The sequence below is a fragment of the Pinus tabuliformis genome, chromosome X (assembly GCF_031772625.1).
Source record: "Pinus tabuliformis cultivar Carrire ecotype Pingquan chromosome X, CPIR1, whole genome shotgun sequence".
Taxonomy (NCBI): Eukaryota; Viridiplantae; Streptophyta; class Pinopsida; order Pinales; family Pinaceae; genus Pinus; species Pinus tabuliformis.
Window position 1 is genome coordinate 1,286,185,538 of NC_142308.1, and position 19,116 is coordinate 1,286,204,653.

At 34.5% G+C, this 19,116-nt stretch overlaps 1 protein-coding gene across 1 annotated transcript; it reads left to right on the forward strand.

Annotated features, from left to right (window-relative positions):
* Positions 1 to 558: 558 nt before the first annotated feature.
* Positions 559 to 4,081, forward strand: LOC149144750 (NAC domain-containing protein 75-like). Its single transcript, XM_089447209.1, has 4 exons — positions 559 to 742; positions 1,369 to 1,518; positions 2,417 to 2,603; positions 3,357 to 4,081. The coding sequence occupies exons 2-4, from the start codon at positions 1,405 to 1,407 to the stop codon at positions 3,917 to 3,919; spliced, it is 864 nt and encodes a 287-aa protein (XP_089303335.1). The 5' UTR covers positions 559 to 742; positions 1,369 to 1,404; the 3' UTR covers positions 3,920 to 4,081.
* Positions 4,082 to 19,116: the final 15,035 nt, after the last annotated feature.

The following is a 19,116-nucleotide window of genomic DNA, read 5'->3' on the forward strand; positions in this document are numbered from 1 at the left end:
TTAAATCTTATAAAAACTTTTTCCAATGTCATATGCCTTTGAATTTTGAACCGTTAACTTGTTTTGTTTTTTCCCATTTTATTTTTTCCATTTTAGGTTAAAAACAATCCTCTCTCCCTCCTACCTAGGTTCAAGAAAGCTGACTAAATTTTGAGAAAAAACAAATGACACCACATATCCGTGTTGCTATTAAATGTTGAAAATGCTGTATTTATGATCGGTCGTTGTTGAATCAAAGGTATCTTTAAAGCTACTCTCGACTTGTACATCAAGGACTTGGGAATCCACGTCGTTCAGACTTCACCACCTCCTTGAAGTTGAGCTGTCACGACACTTGTTGCCCTCTCAACAATCTCGCTGTGCACTCACTCACATCTCACGACACTGGTTGCCCCCTTTTCGTACCCACATGCAAATTGTTTTCCAATATATATTTGTATTTTCGAAGAACTTATAATTCAACAACCAGTGTAAGGATAAAGTATGCGTTTGAACGCTTCCGTGTCAAGTGTTATGGCCTCTCCTTTTTATTTGCATAATAAAACTAGTTCTTTTGGGTTGCAGGCATTATTTTATCTTGGGCTTCACGGCACCTCTTTGCCCCGACCACACTCCATCTATTATTAGCTGGCGGTGGACTAACTTTCTAGATTTTATGGGAACCACCATGGAGAGTTGGGACTTTGGAAACCTGTTTCATTTCTCATTCGGTGCTTCCTCACGCTGTATCTTTTTGTTTCAGGTAGGAGCAGAATATGTCTAACTTCCTGCATATATTGCTTTTCTGCACTTTCATATTCTGCAATTATGTAACAGACATGCTCTTTCGGGCTTTATTCGGTTTTTATTCTTTCACTTATCCTTTATCAGATTCATTTGTATTTCACCTGACAGTGATTCCAGTTTTTTTCCTTACTGGGAGCATCTGATTTTTCATGGTTTTATATGAAAGCTTTGGATTTCAAATTAATTAGGCTAATAGGTGTGGTCTATTTTGCAACCCAGTTTCTAATTTTTTTATTCTTTAAAATATAAAAATTTATAAATGGGTAGATTTAGAAAGAGTTTCCATTTTTCTAAACCTCAACTCTTGTGAGCTAGCTCCACTCTTGTGAGTCTTTACATGCCATTTTTCCAACCTCCACTCTTGTGAGTCTTTAAGGTACAAATTTTTAATAAATGACACATAAATATTTTGATGACTATAGATAACTATTCTAATCCTATTAGTTAACTGTGTCCTTTCAGAATTTTTAGTGCATAAATGCTTTTCCTTTGCATTTTTAACATGCAGAATATCTTTAGTCTGGTTGTTTCCTTGACCTTTTTGTATATTGTCCCTGATTTGCATTTTCTATTTGCATTCAGTGTTTGGGACGAGCAGCAGCATAAAATGGTTTGTTAATGGCGGGAAAGAATAGAAACTCCACAGGGAGTTCTCAGTTGATTGATGCCAAACTTGAAGAGTATCGAATTAAACAATGTCCTGCATGTGGTCATCAGATTGAACGCCAGGAGGTATGCGTATACGACAACCGCTCTCTTTTTCAATTTAGACATAACCCAATATGTTACCTGATAATGTTGTAGGATGCCCAGTGACAAGTTCAATGCAGGGAGACATATGTAGATCTCTAGATGTCCATGTATTGCAGAAACAATTTTCAACATCTGCTGTTCTGCTTTGGCCATGGACTGGTGGCAATTTGGAGGGTGGATTGCAACTTGGGTTTTCAGAAGTTGGACTTGCATGCTCCACCTCATGCCTGTGGTTGGTTTACTGTTGTAGGTTTTAACAAAATTGAACTTGCATGTTCCAACTTCCACCTACCTCATGTCTATGGTTGGCTCACTGTTGGTGTGGCAGAGTTGCACTCTTTTCAGCTAGGTGTTTTCCCTCCATGGAAAACCTATCAAGACAATCCAAAGGATGCTTTTCAGTATTGGTGAATGGCATTCTTGTAAACACATTGAAAATCCAAGGGATGCTTTTGAGTATTGGTGGATGGCAACCTATCAAGAAAATCCAAGGGATGCTTTTGAGTATTGGTGAATGGAATTCTTGTAAACTCTTTGAAAATCCAAGGGATGCTTTGAGTATCACTGGATGGCATTCTTGTAAACTCTTTTCAGCTAACTGTTTTTCCTCTATGGAAAACTTATCAGCTATGGAAAACTTATCAAAGGAAATTTAAGGAATGATACTTTCTTATATTAGTCGATGGAATTTCTGTAAACTCTTAATGAAATGCCCAATAATATTGAGCAAAATCAAAGTTAACTAACCCTTTGGACCTTAATAACGAACAATCTCAGCTGCTATTTCAGCTCTGTTCAAAATAATGAAGGAGAGCATACAATGTCTGCCCCAGAAATTATATGATTGTGCTAATAACGAGATGCTTGTTTGTTACAGGCTCTTCAAGATTGGCCTGGGCTTCCTTGTGGAGTAAAATTTGACCCTACAGATCAGGAGCTGATAGAACATCTACAAGGAAAGGTTGGCTTAGATAATTCCGCCCCTCATCCTTTGATTGACGAGTTCATTCCAACAATTGGAGGGGAAGATGGGATCTGTTATTCACATCCAGAAAAACTTCCAGGTATGTATTGTTCAAAACCTTAGTACGGATTTTCTGTCTATCTTTCAGTCTAATTTTCTCGCAATCTGGTAAATCACAAATTCAAATTCGAATTGTGAACTCTCCCTAATTTGAGTGCCCCAGAGATGTGCCCCAGAGAGAGATTTTTCATGATGCTGAATTCATATGTCAGTCAAAAACCCACTTTTAAACCATAAAAGAATCAAAATCTGAACAAATTCTTTTAGCCAACTTCCCCAAAACTTCTAAACTTCTCACAATGAAACAACACCATTTTCAAAAATAATTATTTAGTCTAAATTACATTGGAAATTGATGTACATCTTTATAATAGAAGTTCAGAGTTATAAACCAGCTATCGTCATGATGAGTCTGGTATACTATAAAGATGCACACTATGAATAATCTCCCATGGGACATTCTGACAAACTCAGCCACAGAAATCTTCAGACTGCAGTTATCTGTTTCTTTTTTAATTAGTGTCATAAGCACAATCAAAGCCTGTAATAAGCATGTTTTTTTTAATTAGTGTAATAAGCACAATCAAAGCCTGTAATAAGCATGTTGATTGATAGTTTCAGATTTTAGATTTCTGCGACCATTGTCTTTTTTTGCAAACATTCGGATCCATCACATTCATACTACATTATTCCCTGCTATTCTCGGTTCTGCCAGTCATTCTTCTTATTCAGTTAGTTTCCATTGTTATTGCATGCTATTTCTACTAAGATTGAGTTTATCTTTTGGTTACAGGAATATCTCGTGATGGCCTGATAAGGCATTTTTTCCACCGACCTTCGAAAGCATACACGACAGGCACCAGAAAAAGAAGAAAGATACAAACAGCCCGCGATGAGAGCAGTGAAGGCGAAACAAGATGGCACAAGACTGGTAAAACCAGACCAGTGCTGGTTAATGGCAAGCAGAAAGGGTGCAAGAAAATCTTAGTACTGTACACTAACTTTGGGAAGCACAAGAAACCCGAGAAAACAAATTGGGTGATGCATCAATATCATTTGGGTTCACAGGAAGAAGAGAAGGAAGGGGAGCTGGTGGTTTCCAAGATCTTCTATCAGACACAGCCGAGGCAATGCAATTGGGAAAAGGTTACAGATGGCGGGGATACGCACAGGGTTAGTGTCACAGAAGGAACTCAAGTTTCAGAGAGATGCACAGCTGGAGAAACTGTTAGTTCCACTGCCAGGCATATTTATAATCACTTGGAACAGCAAACGAAAATCACCCACCGTTCCTATGATTTATCTCTAGGCCAACCCAGATTAGAAAATAGTGATCGGGTAAGTATTTCTGAATAACTTAACCCTGAAAACCAGAAACAGCACCCAAGGAGTCCGGTTTTTGGTAGAAAAGCATTCCAAAATCTTAAATAATGATACCACCTCCATGATTTGATCTTCATGCGGGTAAAAGATTGGAATGGAGATTCCTTTATGGGAAAAATCCTTTTTGTAACTGAGAAAAGCCTTGAGATTTGCTTAAAATTTGGGGAATTTTTTCACCCAAGCCGGGTTTCTGGGCCTTCTGGTACATTGCAAAAGATTTAAGATTTGATGTCTTCTGACTCAAATCAAGATTTTTATGTGTTTACTCAAATTTTAACCATTTTTTAACCCAATTAGATAAGAGATGTGTTTACAGTGATCACTCAGATGACGATGGGCTAGCTTCAAAGCGGCACGTAAGAACTTATATTACAAAGTAATTCATAATATTATTATTTTGGTCGAAATGCTGCAAAGGCGGTCATAATATTATTAATTTGGTCAATATTTATTTATTTATTTTTAATTTGGTCAATATTATTAATTTTTTTTAATAAATTTTATTTAATGTTTCGCTAAAAAATTATGTTTAAGTTATATATATATATAATTTATTTAAAATAAAATTTAAATAATAAAAAATATATAATTAAATTAAAAAATTAATTATAAATATATAAAATCGCATGTTTAAGTTATATATATATATATATATATAATTTATTTAAAATAAAATTTAAATAATAAAAAATATATAATTAAATTAAAAAAATTAATTATAAATATATAAAATCGTATGTAATTAGTTTATTATTTAAGAAACTTAATAAACATTTTTATATTGGTATTGTTATATGATATTATTACTAATATAAATTAAAGCTAATTAATTTTAACATTATGATATATGCATCACTGATTTGCATTATGATATATGCATCACTGATTTGCATTATGATATATGTATAATTGTTTCACATTTTAATATTTTATATTATTAATAATTTTATGTTATAAAAATGAAATGGGATTTCTAATTGATTTATTAGTAAGTATTATTTTTAAATATGCATCACTGATTTGCATTATGTATAATTGATTCACATTTTAATATTTTATATTATTAATAATTTTATTTTATATTATTAATAATTTTATATTATAAAAATGAAATAGGATTTTTAATTGATTTATTAGTAAGTATTATTTTTACAATTGTGTTAATAATGATATTAGTAATTTTTAATTGTAAAATGTATATAATTTTTTGGTATTTTTTTCTATCTCAAAAAAATATTTTTATTTCGAAAATATATAAGTATATTTTTTAGGCATTTTGTTCGTGACAAACCAAAGCTATAATATAGAATGACCCTAAATAACAATAGCATCCCATAATTGTCTCTCCCTCCTATGGAACAATTGTCCTTCAACAAAATCCCTATCGAATTAATTTGTTTATATAATATCAATGGGTAATGCATCATTTGATAGAATATCAACATTAATGTTTCATCAAAATCTCTATCGAATTAACTTGTTTATATAACATCAATGATTGTTTGTATAATATCAATGAATAATGCATCATTGGATAGAATATCAACATTAATGTTTCGTTCATGGAAAATGTGCTTGAATGTAATGCTTTGAAATTGTAATGAGATTGTCTTCAATTGTTGTGTTATATGAAGTAGACCCAAGTTAAACAATTCATGAAAGAGTGGTCCGTTTAATTGTTAACTTGGAGTCCCCATAAACTCACAAAAATAAGTTAATAGCTTATTTTAAAAAGCACATAATGATTGAATTCAATCTCATAGTGAAAGTTCAAGAAATGCAAAACAAAATCCAATTCCTCTAACTAGTCACTTCAAAAAAGCTCCTAGACATCAGTTTATTTATAGGAATGTCTTCCACTAATAAGGTCTTGGACTTATAATAAGAAATAATGGTCAACATTATGATATATTGAATGTGGGCTAGAGAGCATCTTCAAAGATTCTAAAATCGTGTTTATCCCAAATTTCCCAGAGAATTAGAATAACTAAGAGGCAATGATTTTAGTGATTTTTTAATGAAGTAAATTTGAAAATAGTTAATAAAGAAATTCTCATACATAAGTGATTCTCTTAGACCTAAATAAACATTCTAGAAAATAAATATTTAATTCACCAATCTTCTGGCATAGATTACAAATGATTAGCTCAATTTAATTTTTCCTTCGGATAGACTCAATTTAATTTTTTCTAAAACTTATTTCATGTTGAAACTCATTCTTTCATAATTATCTTAAAAAAACACTCTTTAATAACTTATTGATTTTTCTAAACTAAACGGTTTTTTAGAATCAAAGATTACTTGAACTATTGATCCAGCTTACTGATCCCAAGTAGATTAAACGACACGGCAATCTAATCCCCGAAGTGTATACGTGCCTTGACCAATTCAGCAGTAAATTTTGACGATTTGTCAAAATTGCTCATTTCATCGATATTTTCTAATATCAATAGGGGCAATTTTTTTTTTTAAATTTAAAAGATTATTAAAGAGTATGGATACACGCGAGTGTATGTTGGAACAGTCGGGGCAGTCTGATTACACGCGCGGTATCGAGTCTCCCACAGCATATTTGGACCATGGCCATATGTATTATGTACAGTTGTATTATGACATATATAGCTCTTCAGCATGGATTTCAAATATAATTGGGTTATATATTTTTATGGGAGTTGTTTTTAGTGTGATTTTTTTGAAATTTTTAGTGTCCAATAATTTAAGATGAAATTTTGATTGGTATTATTTAAATTAGTTTTTTTTGATCGTATATATAGATTTAGCATGAAAAAAAAAATTTAAGACATTTTTATTGTGAGAAGATTACTTACCAAATTTATGATTTCAATAAATTTTTATAATTAAACCAAAAATACTCATTAAAAACAATTAGATTTTTTTATTTATTTAAAGGGATTGTTAAAGAGTCTGATCAATTGGTGAAAGTTGAAGCAGACAGCTCATTTTGAAATGGTCAGTATATTACTGAAAACATTAATGCAATTGACGGATAAACTGCCGTGGAAGAAGGTTTCATTTATATATTGAAAAAAAAAGAAGAAAAAATCCGCAACGAAGCCTTTCCCATTCCCATTTCTGGTAACATAGAACACCTGTTCAGTTGAAAGTTCAGGCTTTTTCAATTCATCTCATTTGCGCCACAGTCGTGCTCGACAGGGAATCGATAGTCAGAGAACCCTCAAAGCACCCGTTGCACTCTTAGTTTTTCTCGATGGAATAGTTGACTTGCATCGCAATAAAAGTATCCGAGTCAGTTAAACTTTGTAATCACAATAATAATATTAGTACTGGTTATATTAAATAGTGAGTAGATGTTAATAGGCATAAATTTAAATATATTAGTAAAATTAGAAAAAAAAAAATTATAAAAATAAATATTTTTGGTTGAATTGAGGCTTTTGTGATCCATAACAATTATAAGAAGAAATTTCGGCGTAAATCATATTTAGAAAATCATTGTGGACGCGTTTCGACCCAACCAACCAGTGTGTGGTTCATCGTTAGGACCAGTTGAAAAATCAGATCTATCTTTGCCAATTAAATATTTTAACCAGAGCTTCCAACGGCTAACTAGGGCAATGTCTAAATTTGACTAGGGACCAGGTCAAACAAATCAGTTATAAATTACAAGTAAACAAGGGACCTATATATATAAAAATAAATAAATATAATAATAATAATAATAATAATAATAAATAATAAATAATTAATTAATTAATTAATTTTTAATTTTAATAGTTATATACTAATATTTATATTTTCTATTTATTATTATTATTATTTATATAATAATAATAATAATAATAAATATTTAAATAAATTATTTATAATTTTAATAGTTATATACTAATATTTATATTTTCTATTTATCTTATTTAATATTTATTATTATTATTTATTTATTTTTTATAGGTCTCTTGTTTACTTGTAATTTATCACTGATTTGTTTGATCCTGGTCCCTAATCAAATTTACACGTTGTCCTAGTTAGCCGTTGGAAGCTCTGCTCAAAGTATTTAATTGGCAAAGATAGATATGATTTTTCAACTGGTCCTGACGATGAACCACACTGGTTGGTTCGAAACGCGTCGACAATGATTTTCTGAATGTGATTTACGCTGAAATTTCTTCTTATAATAAATATTTTTATTTATTTAATTATTTATATTTGGCTAAAAGTTTCTTTTTTTTTTTTCAATTTAGGGAACCAGGTTAATGGTGCAAGACCATATGGAAGAGTGAAAACCTGGCTTCTTAAGGATAATAAGGTTAATGGTGCAAGACCATATGGAAGAGTGAAAACCTGGCTTCTTAAGGATAATAAGGTTAATGGTGCAAGACCATATGGAAGAGTGAAAACCTGGCTTCTTAAGGATAATAGGCAGGTAGTTATTTTATTTTATTAATTGTTTTTGCTTCGCTAAAAGCTTTTTTTTCTAGACTTTAGGGAAACAGGTTAACGGTCCAAGACCATATGGAGGAGTGAAAACCTGCTCTTAAGGGACCACCAGCAAGTCCTTATTTTTTTTAATTAACTGTTTTTACTTGGCTAAAAGATCTTCTTCCTCGACCCTAAAGACCACCAGCAGGACCTTATTTTATTTTATTAATTGTTTTTACTTGCTTAAAAGCTCTTCTTCCTCTACCCTAAGGAAACAGGTTAATGGTCCAAAACCATATGGAAGAATGAAAACCTGCCCCTTAAGGACCACCAGCGGGCCATTTCTGTAGACTAGTTTTCCTTGAATAAGGGTGATGAATTAGCTAGCATTCACATATATCAATTATCCTGAGTGCTGATTTGACAATTAAATAATGATTAGTTTTTTCACTACAATAAAAATCATACAAATTCATCCCAATAACAAAAAATAATATTATTATAAATGAAATAATATTTATTAAAATTTAAATCCCTGCCATCTAAATCAGTATTTTCTTTCAAATAGATTAATTATTATTTCAACATTCTACTCTTTATTCCAATGCAAAATTTCAACGTCGTGGGAGCCTCGACTTGAACGCCCAAGCAGTAGAGTTGGGTTTACAGGAAAAAATAATGCGCGGAAATCTTCTGGAATTCCGTGACAAAAGAGGTATGATAGTTGAACAGGATTAGTATTATAAATTATATATTTGGCAGAGGGCAATTATTCCTCCTGGGACATGATCAATAATTAAATATACTATCATGGCGTGCAGGTGCAGGAAGCTTTATCGCAGAGTCAGTGGTTCCTTCTGACCGATATCGTTTTATTGGCAGTCTGCTGCTAATATCAAATTAACGTGTAATCTTCTGATGGGAGAGACTGTTAAACCAGAGCTTCTGACATTATTGGTTGAAATTTGATTTAGAAAGAAAAAAAAAAGGTGATTTATTCAGTTCTCTTATTTATCTCGTGTATTTTTCTGTAAAGAAAGGCAAGAATAACTTGCATGGTAGGGATTCCAACCTTTCCCAAACGCAAAGTCAGACAGCAGTGCGCCTAACATAGAATGAAAACACCATTTTAGTATTCTCAGGTAACACTGCACTGAAAACATGACAGTACGGCTTCTTTTTGTTGTTTTCGATATTAACCTTTTGTACTTTTTGGAGCTAGAGATACAAGTCTGGTAGTTTCAGAACTTTTCTGGAACCTACTGTTCTCTATTCTGATTGAAGTAACCAGAATAAAGTTTTTTTTAAAGGTTACTATAGTTTTATAGTTTTAAATTCATCAGGGGCTAAGCTATGTTTATTTTGCTTAAGAAATAAATTTTATTATAAGTTTAAATTTGAAAGAGGTATGTTAGGTTAAGAGTTAAATTATAAAGTTGTCTTTAGTGTGATTTTTTGGAGTTTTTTCGGTGGATTTATCCTGTAAGAATTCATTGAAATCGCAAGTTTGATGGGTAATCCTTGCACAATAGAAGTGTCTTCGGGGTGTTTCAAGGTGTTGAATCCATATATACACTCAAAAAACTAGTTTAAATAACACAAATCAAAATTTCACCACAAATTTAAATACCACATTCGGACCCCTGAAACTCCAAAAAGTCCACTAAAGACAACTCTTTAAATTATTATATAAAAAGAGTCACTTATTCTACAAAGTAGCGTCATATTAAAATGGTGTCATATTAAATTAACATCTATTTTTGTTTGACTTTAAAATTAAATATTATTATTATTATTTAAAAAAAATTGTTATTTTTTATATTAATTTGGAGTTGTTTCAAGGCCAAAACTTTTTACATTTGCAATTCGATTTTCATCTAACATTGTAATTCTTAATGCACTTCCTACATACAAAAATTCTAAACTAGATCTTTTATATACCCTCTAGGAAACTCCAAAAATTAAAACATATTTGCAGTGCATAATTTATATATGGATCATTCTACATTGACCTTTCCAATTGCCATGTTGATTTCAACATTTCCCATGTTTGTTTGACTAGATTGACTTGGATCTAGATCTTGGGGCGCATCCGCCAACACATTTGCCTTTCCTACCTGTTCTGAATCTATTGATTGGCTCACCTTGATTGGTATTCCGCCTTTCTCTCATGAATTTCTCTCCTCTGAGGCTTTTCCTCCCACAAATTCTAACTTAGCAAGGTGGAGATCCAACAAATCAGTGTGCAACTGAAGCCTCTCAAGTTTTGTCTGGAGCATACTAATCTTTTGCATCAACATGTTTAGTTGGGCCTTTACCTCCAATCCTACATATCCCCCTGTTTATTCAAAAGAGACAAAAACATGTTTTGTTGTAGCCATGAGATAATCCAGATGGCTACTAAATTCCTCTTTCTCCATCATCAATGGCATCGCCATGATTACAACCTCCCAATTAATTGTTCCCTCCGCCCTGAACAACCAAATTCCCATTGCAGTCGAGAAGTTGATACACCATCGTGCCTTATATCCAGACCAAAGTTCCATAATCAAGCCATTTATTTTCTCTTCAACTTCAATGCGTTCAGCTCTGACGTACCTCCATTTGACCAAAGTTCGAAGTTGATTTCAATACAAAGCTCGCTGATCTCCATTAAATCTATATACCTAAAACATGAATAGAATTCCTCAATTATGAGGATATCAAAAGATGCCTCCTCACATTTCTTAACAATAAGATCTTTCTTACATTTTTCCAGATCCCAACAAGAGAATCGAGCCAACATTTGGGAACGCAATTATACTGAAGTTTCTCAAAGCATGGGAGTGGGATGACGCTAGGACATCGAGCCACCTACCCCGTCAATCCTCTTCTAGTAACATTTAATTCAAATAACTATCTAGATCTTCGATTATTGATTACTAGGATCATTGTATAGGAGAATAAGAACCAATAATTTCATCCTTAATCAATATTCCTTGTTTTAATATTGCTCCTTTATTTGACAATGTATCCTCCTTTGAGTTTATATGCCTTTTGATACGATAAAATTAAATTTTCAAATTTTCCCAATTGTATATTTATTTTTTGTAACATAGCGGGGTTAACTTGATTAACATTCTCTTGGAGCTTGAAAACCTATTGAATGATTATCATAGAATGCACAAATACCATTAATTGTCGGATATTCATTGAGATAACTAACTCCAATCCTTGCCACAATGCTAAAATTTCAGCTTGATTGTTAGAAGCATTCACCAACCCCCATGAATATTGTAACTCCATTTCTTCATCGACATGATAGATAACCCTCTTGTCCAAGCCTCCCTTGGATTGCCTTTTGATGCTCCATCAAAACAGAGAGATAATTTCCCTTTATTGATCCTCCACTATTGGAATTCTTTAGGATCCATTTTTATACAAAAGGGTTTCTTAATTGATGGTTTACAATTGAAGTTGCTAGCCTGATGTGGTTGTTTACCAATTTTGATCCATTATTTTCACTTAGCATCAATTTGTCCAATTCTTCGAGGACATATCCATGGGCTGTTATAGATTCAAAGAGTAAATTCATCACTTTGATGGCCGCAACAGTTTCATTTGGAAATATTCCTTCAAAAATTGCTTTGTCATGCTCTGGCTAGACTACACGACAAAAGATATTGTGAGGAGCCATCCAACAATGCATGGAGACAAAATTGGAATTTCCATGCCATGGAAATTTATCTTTCCAAATGACGAACATGTTGGATCATTTGTCTGAGAGATTTGCTATATCCATGATATTTCCTAATGCTTTTTTCCATACCTATAGTGTAAATTTGCATGCTCAAAACATATGAGGGATTTCGTCTTCTATCGTCTCACACAGGGCACACCTGGATGACCCTAGTATGTTTCCTTTTCTAAGGTTCTCCACCATTAAGATATTCTCATGGACTAACTCCCAACAAAATGTATTGATTTTTGGTAGGCCATCCTTGTGCCATATTCTTCCCCATATCTTATCTAGGGGAGGGTGAGGCAATTTTTGAACTAGTAGTTCATATCCCACTCTAACTGTGTAGAATCATTTCTTACTTCCCATCCATGTTCTCCGATCTAATCTAGAGACTTCAACTAGAGAATATCCTTTTAATGAATTAACTAGTGAAATCCAATGGGATTGGAAATTGACAGGAAGATCTTGCCAATGTCACCAATTCCAATATCCATTAACATCCTGTTACGAGATACCAACTTGTATATTATATCCATTGAACTTCATACAATTCGCGAGCTCCTTAACCCCCTCATTCTCAGCCATCAATAATTCAGATGGAACTCAATCTTCCCAGATCTTGATGTGTACCCCATTTCCATATTGCCACCATAGTTGGTATAGTATGATAAGCGCCACCCCTTTGCACAATTTCAAGGATTTTCAGCCTTTCTCTAGCCATGTTTCTTTCTTAGTTCTAACAATCTTATTTTTATGAAAATATTTTCGAACAAAGGCTTGCTTCTACCACTCTTTCGAGTATGAAAGAAGGTGCCACAAAATTTTCGCTCCCAAGGCAAGATTCAGGAACAAGGGATTTTTGATCTCTAATCCACCACAACATTTGGAAAGTTGAATTGTGCTCGAATTCACTAAAGGAAACATGTTCTCATTTATTTTACCTCCTTTCTAGAGAAACTTTCGGATAAGGCTACTGATTTGATGTATTACCACTTTTGGAGTGAGCAGACCTGATCCCATGCAAACATGAAGAGATGAAAATAAAATCTTAATCAAAACAACCTTTCCCATAGAATTCAACCATTGCACCCTTAAGATTGAATTATTTTTTTAAGTTTTTGCAGAACCTCTTCCCATTCTTTGGCATTTAAGGAACTGAGAGATATTGGAATACCTAGATATTTAAAAAATCTCTAGTCATTTGCAACTGGAAATTCTAATATCTTTGAGATCTCATTTAACGTTGCAATTGAACAATTCCATCCATAAATTTGTTGGGTGTGGGTTATAGTTTTTCCATGACTAGCCCCATGCACGGGGGGTCACAAGGGAGGCGATATCTCTTCCTATTGATTGCGTCGGGTGCAGCAGGGGGGGAGGAAGCACCCCTGCTGGGGGATTTAAGGGGGGCGGTAGTCCCCCTCTACAGGGTCTGGGGTAGCGCCTCGGGAATTTTTTTTGGACCCTATATTAGGTGGGCGGACCTACCTATGGTTTTGTGCATGGTTTTCACACATGGTTTTGGGCATGATGGTTTTCTACCCATGGTATTTTGTAGATCCAGTCAAGGGAACTATGGTTATGTTCTAATCCAAGGTTAATGGATTGGGGTTTATGGATGCTTTGGCATGTATATATATGTATTGTAACATTGAAAGGAATATAATGAAAAATCAATTTGGTAGTCCTGGTTTTGGGATCTAGGGGAAAATCTCTGTGTATATATGTTTTATGTTTTATGTTCTTGCTATTGTTTATTTTATGCTTTTAGAATTCGTATTTAGGTAATGTTTGTACAGGGTTAAAACCTACATTTGGTATCAAAATTGTTTTGGCTTCAAGGGGATGCCTTTGTTGTTGAGGGGTTTTGCTCGGGCCTATGGTAGACCCTGTTCAGTGGGAGATCTACAAGATGGATTCATGTGGTGAAATAAGATGGCGAATAGTGGAAAGATAGAGATCAAGAAATTTAAAGGTTAGAGTTTTGAGTTATGGAAACTCAAAATGGAGGATCTGTTGGTGGATAAAGATCAGTGGATCGCAATAGATCTGGGTATTAAACCAATGACAATATCAACTGAAAACTGGGCGAAGTTGGATCGGAAGGCAAAGAGAATAATATGGTTGTGTATCTTAGATTCAATATTGTTGAATGTATTAGGGGAGGCTTCAACGAAGGCTTTGTGGGACAAGTTAGGGACTTTGTACCAATCTAAGTCTCTAGTGAATAAATTGTTCCTACAGAAAAATATGTATAACCTAAGGATGAAGGATGGAGACTCAATGACAAAGAATCTGAATGCCTTTAATACTATGGTAAGCCAGTTGTTATCAGTTGATATAAAAATTTCAAATGAATATCAGTGCATCAGTTGTTGTGTTTTCTACCAGATTCATGGGATAGTCTAGTTGTTGCAATAGGTAGCAATGCATCTGCTTTGCAGTTTGATGAAATAATCTCATCGTTGCTCTCTGAGGAGATGAGACGGAAAAATATAGAGGGCTAGAATGGTGATGCCTTGTATGTACAAGGATGGTCCCAAAATAGAAACAAAATAAATCCTCAAGTGGGAGATCTAAATCCAGAATGAGATCTAAATCTCTAGGAAAACTTGTAAAGGTGTGACGAAAATGTAGAAAGGAAGGGCACTTCAAAAAGGACTGTAGATCTAAATCTCTTGAGAAAGGAAAGGGATCTGATGATGCTCCTTCTGTAGAGGCGAAAAACACCTCAGATGAAGGTGGGGATGTGTACTTGTCTTCTTCTTCAAGTACACATGTAGATCACAAGGCATGGTTGATTGACTTAGGTGCATCCTTTCACTTCACTCCCCAAAGTGAGTGGTTCTGTGAGTATGATAAATATGACGGTGGTGATGTCTTCTTAGGGGATGACAGGAAGGCTAGAATTGTTGGTTACAGAAAAGTCAAGTTGAAGTTGCAAGGTGGAAGGATTAGAACACTTTTGTGTGTTCTGTGTATTCCTGCATTGGCCAGAAATCTGATTTATGTAAGCAAGCTATATGATGCTAGTGTAAAAATAGTGTTTAAGAAAGATACTTGCAAGATGGTTCGGGGAGAACTGGTATTGATGCAGGGAGCTCGGATTGGAACTATGTACAAGCTTCAGGGTAGCATTGTTATTGATGGGTGCAATAGTTCTGTGGTTCCTGAAAGTGGAGCATAAAATCTAGTGGTCTCTGGAGAAAATACCATGCTATGGCATCAAAGGCTTGGAAATATTGTAGAGAAGGGCCTTCCCATACTTCATGGTAATTGTATGGTAGAATGTATATCTAGTTTCTCTCTGGATTTTGATTTCTGTGAAAATTGTGTATATGGGAAGTAGAATCGGGTGAGTTTCCCCTTTGGTGCTAAGAAGGTGACACAAATATTAGAGTTTGTACACAGTGATGTGTTTGGATTTGTGTCGATTCCATCACTGGGTAAGTCTATATACTATGTATCATTTATAGATGACTTCTCAAGGAATACATGTATATATTTCCTCAGGAAGAAATATGATGTCTTTTACAGGCTTAAAGAATTTAAGGCTTTGGTGGAAAACCAGATAGAGAAGAAGATAAAGGTGTTGAGGAGAGATAATGGTGGAGATTTTTGCAAAAAGTAATTTGAAGAGTTCTGTAAGAAGTCTGATATATCATGACAGAAGACTACTCCATACACACCTCAGAAAAATGGAGTTGCAGAAAGAATGAATAGAACGTTGATGGAAAAGGCAAGAAGCATGCTTAGTGGTGTCGGGTTAGGACAAGAATTTTGGGCAGAGGCAGTGGAGATTGCATGTTAGCTGGTCAACATATCACCTTCATCAACGTTGGAGGATAAGACTCCATAAGAGGTATGGACTGGTAAGAAACCCCCTCTTTCACATCTGAGGGTATTTGGATGTGATGCATATGTACATGTTCCAAAGGAGAAAAGAACCAAGTTGGATAGTAAATCTGAAAGGTGCATCTTTATTGGATATAAGGATGGTTTAAAAGGTTATAAAATTTGGAACCCAGAAACAAGGAAGGTTGTGTACAACCACGATGTTGTGTTTAGAGAGGTGAAAGATGTTATTAAACATGAATTCCTACCAAAGGAACCTGAGAAGATAGAGTTTGAGCTAAAGGAGGAGGAATACGACTCTACAACATAAGAGGAATCAAAAGATGAAGAGCCACAAACTCCAACTATGAGAAGATCAGTTCGAGAAAGAAGACAACCAAAAATGTATAGTCAAATTAATTTATGTTCAAAATTTTCTTTATCTATTGTAACTGATGATGATGCTAGAATTACCAGGGAAGCAATAGATTCAGAGGATGAAAAACTTTGGAAAGAGGCCATGGTTGATGAAATGGCATATTTGCACAAAAATGAGGCTTGGGATTTGCTGGAGTTGTTGGCTGGAAGGAAACCCATTGGAAGAAAATGAGTGTTTAAGAAGAAGATGAATGCAGAAGAAAAGGTGGAGAAATACAAAGCTCGGTTGGTAGCAAAAGGTTATTCCTAGGTGCTTGGAATTAATATTGGTGATATTTTTTCTCCTATTGCCAAGGTAGCTTCTATTAGATTAATTTTATTTGTTGTTGCTGCTTCTGATTTTGAGGTAGAACAAATGGATGTGAAGACATAATTTCTTCACAGGGATCTGGAAGAAGAGATCTACATGAAGCAACCTGAAGGCTTTGTAGTGGAGTGTAAGAAAGAACTGGTATGTAGGTTAAAAATGTCTTTGTATGTGTTAAAACAATCACCAAGGATGTGGTATCATAAATTTGATACATATATATGGGGACTTGGCTTCACTAGAAGAAAAGCAGATCATTGTGTGTATTTTAAATTAATTGGTGACCATGTCATTTGTTTAGTCTTGTATGTGGATGATATGTTGTTTAATGGAAATAACAAAGAAATTATGCAGGACCTGAAGACCCAATTGTCCTTTGAATTGGACATGAAAGATCTAAGATCTTAGTGCTGTAAACTATATTTTGGGCATGGAAATTAAATGAGATCAGGCAAAGAGGAAGCTCTGGCTAAACCTGAGGAAGTATGTCGAGACAATATTGCAAAGGTTTAATATGCAAGATAGTAAACCAGTGAAGGTTCTTAGTCCTATAGGTTTAAAGTTATCTCCTGAATAGTTTCCCAAGACACAAGAAGAGGAAGATGACATGTCTCATGTTCCTTATACAAGTGTAGTCGATAGCCTGATGTATGCAATGGTCTGTACTAGACCAGACATTTCACATGCAATGGGAGTATTGAGTAGGTTTATGTAAAAACCAAGGAAGGAGCATTGGACAATAGTGAAGCGGGTTTTCAGGTATTTGCGTAGCACTAGTGATTATGGTCTGTGCTACCAAGGAAGGCCATGATTGGATAAAGTTTTAGACATCCGTGGATTTGTTGATGCATACTGGGTTGGAGATCTGGATCATAGAAGATCTACAACTGGGTATGTATTTAACCTGTTTGGAGGTGCAATTAGTTGGATGAGAAAGAGACAGTCTGTAGTGGCACTTTCAACTACAAAGGCAGAATGCATGGAAACCATTCTTGCAAGAAAGTACGTAGTTTGGTCGCAGGGACTGTGTTCAAATATGGGGTTGGTACAACGAGCTATAAGGATAGACTATGACAGCCAAAGTGCAATTTTCTTGGCAAAGAACCCTACTTATCATTCAAAGACAAAGCACATTCATGTTCAGTATCACTTTGTAAGGGAGGATATGGTTGAGGAAAAAAAGGTGTTGCTGGTAAAGGTGGACACTTTGAAGAATGTTGCATATGCATTGACGAAGTCTGTGAGCAGTGATAATTTTTCTTGGTGTAGAGAAACAATGGGCATTGTAGGGCTTGACCAATGAATAAGCTCTCCTGTAGCCCCCCATGTAAAGAAAACAACAAGTGGGAGAATGTTGGGTGTGTTTTATATTCTTTTCATGATTAGCCCCACGCATGGGGGGGCGATAGCCCTCCCTGTTCGTTGCACCAGGTGCAGCAGGGGGATTTGAGGGGGGCAGTAGCCCCCCTCTACGGGGTCTGGAGAAGCGCCCCTTAGAAAAAAAATTTGGACCCTATATTAGGTGGGTGGACCTACCTATGGTTTTATGCATGATTTTTGCACATGGTTTTGGGCATGATGGTTTTCTGCCCATGGTATTTTGTAGATCCGGTCAAGGGAACTACAATTATGTTCTAATCCAGGGTTAATGGATTAGGGTTTATGGATGCTTCAACATGTATATATATGTATTGTAACATTGAAATGAATATAATGAAAAATCAATCTGGTAGTCCTAGTTTTGGGATCCAGGGGAAAATCTCTATGTATATCTATTTTATGTTTTATGCTCTCGCCATTGTTTATTTTCTGTTTTTAGAATTTGTATGCAGGTAATGTCTGTACAAGGTTAAAACCTACAAAATTTGACTTTTCTTTTTATTGAACACTCCTTTGGACATGCCGAGGTATGAATTCAATATTCTTTTGAAGTGGTTCACAATTATTTTGGAGGCATGTACAAGGAGTACAGTTTCATCTGCAAACTGTAAATGATTCAACCCTTTTACATTCCTTGCTATACTTAAACCAACTAGATTTCCTTCCTGCCTTTCCTTTTCTAGATTCTTAGTCAAGATTTTAGCTACTATAATATATAACAAAGGGCACATGGGGAAACCATGCTTAAGATCCCTTGAAACAACAAGAAAAGCAATGGGATGACCATTTACAAGCAGTGGAATCCATGGGGACCCAATACAAGATTTTATGCATCCAATGAATTCATTGAAAAATCCCAATTTTTATAACATTGAGTAAAGAAGAGAGTGCCTAACCCAATCATATGCATTGCCCATGTCCATCACAATGACTATGCTAGATTATCCCACTTGATTTCTAGAGTGAATGGCCTCCTATACTAATATTATATTATCCAAAATTTGTCTCTGCTACATAAAGCCTCCCTGGTTCTTGGAGATAAACTTGGGAAAGAGTTACTTCAATCTTGAAGCTATGATTTATGTGATAATT

Bases quoted from the DNA above. Each gene is read 5' to 3' on its own strand.
- LOC149144750 (XM_089447209.1), top strand. From the start codon at position 1,405: ATGGCGGGAAAGAATAGAAACTCCACAGGGAGTTCTCAGTTGATTGAT. The intron at 1,519-2,416 runs GTATGCGTATAC...TGTTTGTTACAG, and splicing joins ATCAGATTGAACGCCAGGAG to GCTCTTCAAGATTGGCCTGG. The intron at 2,604-3,356 runs GTATGTATTGTT...TTTTGGTTACAG, and splicing joins ACATCCAGAAAAACTTCCAG to GAATATCTCGTGATGGCCTG.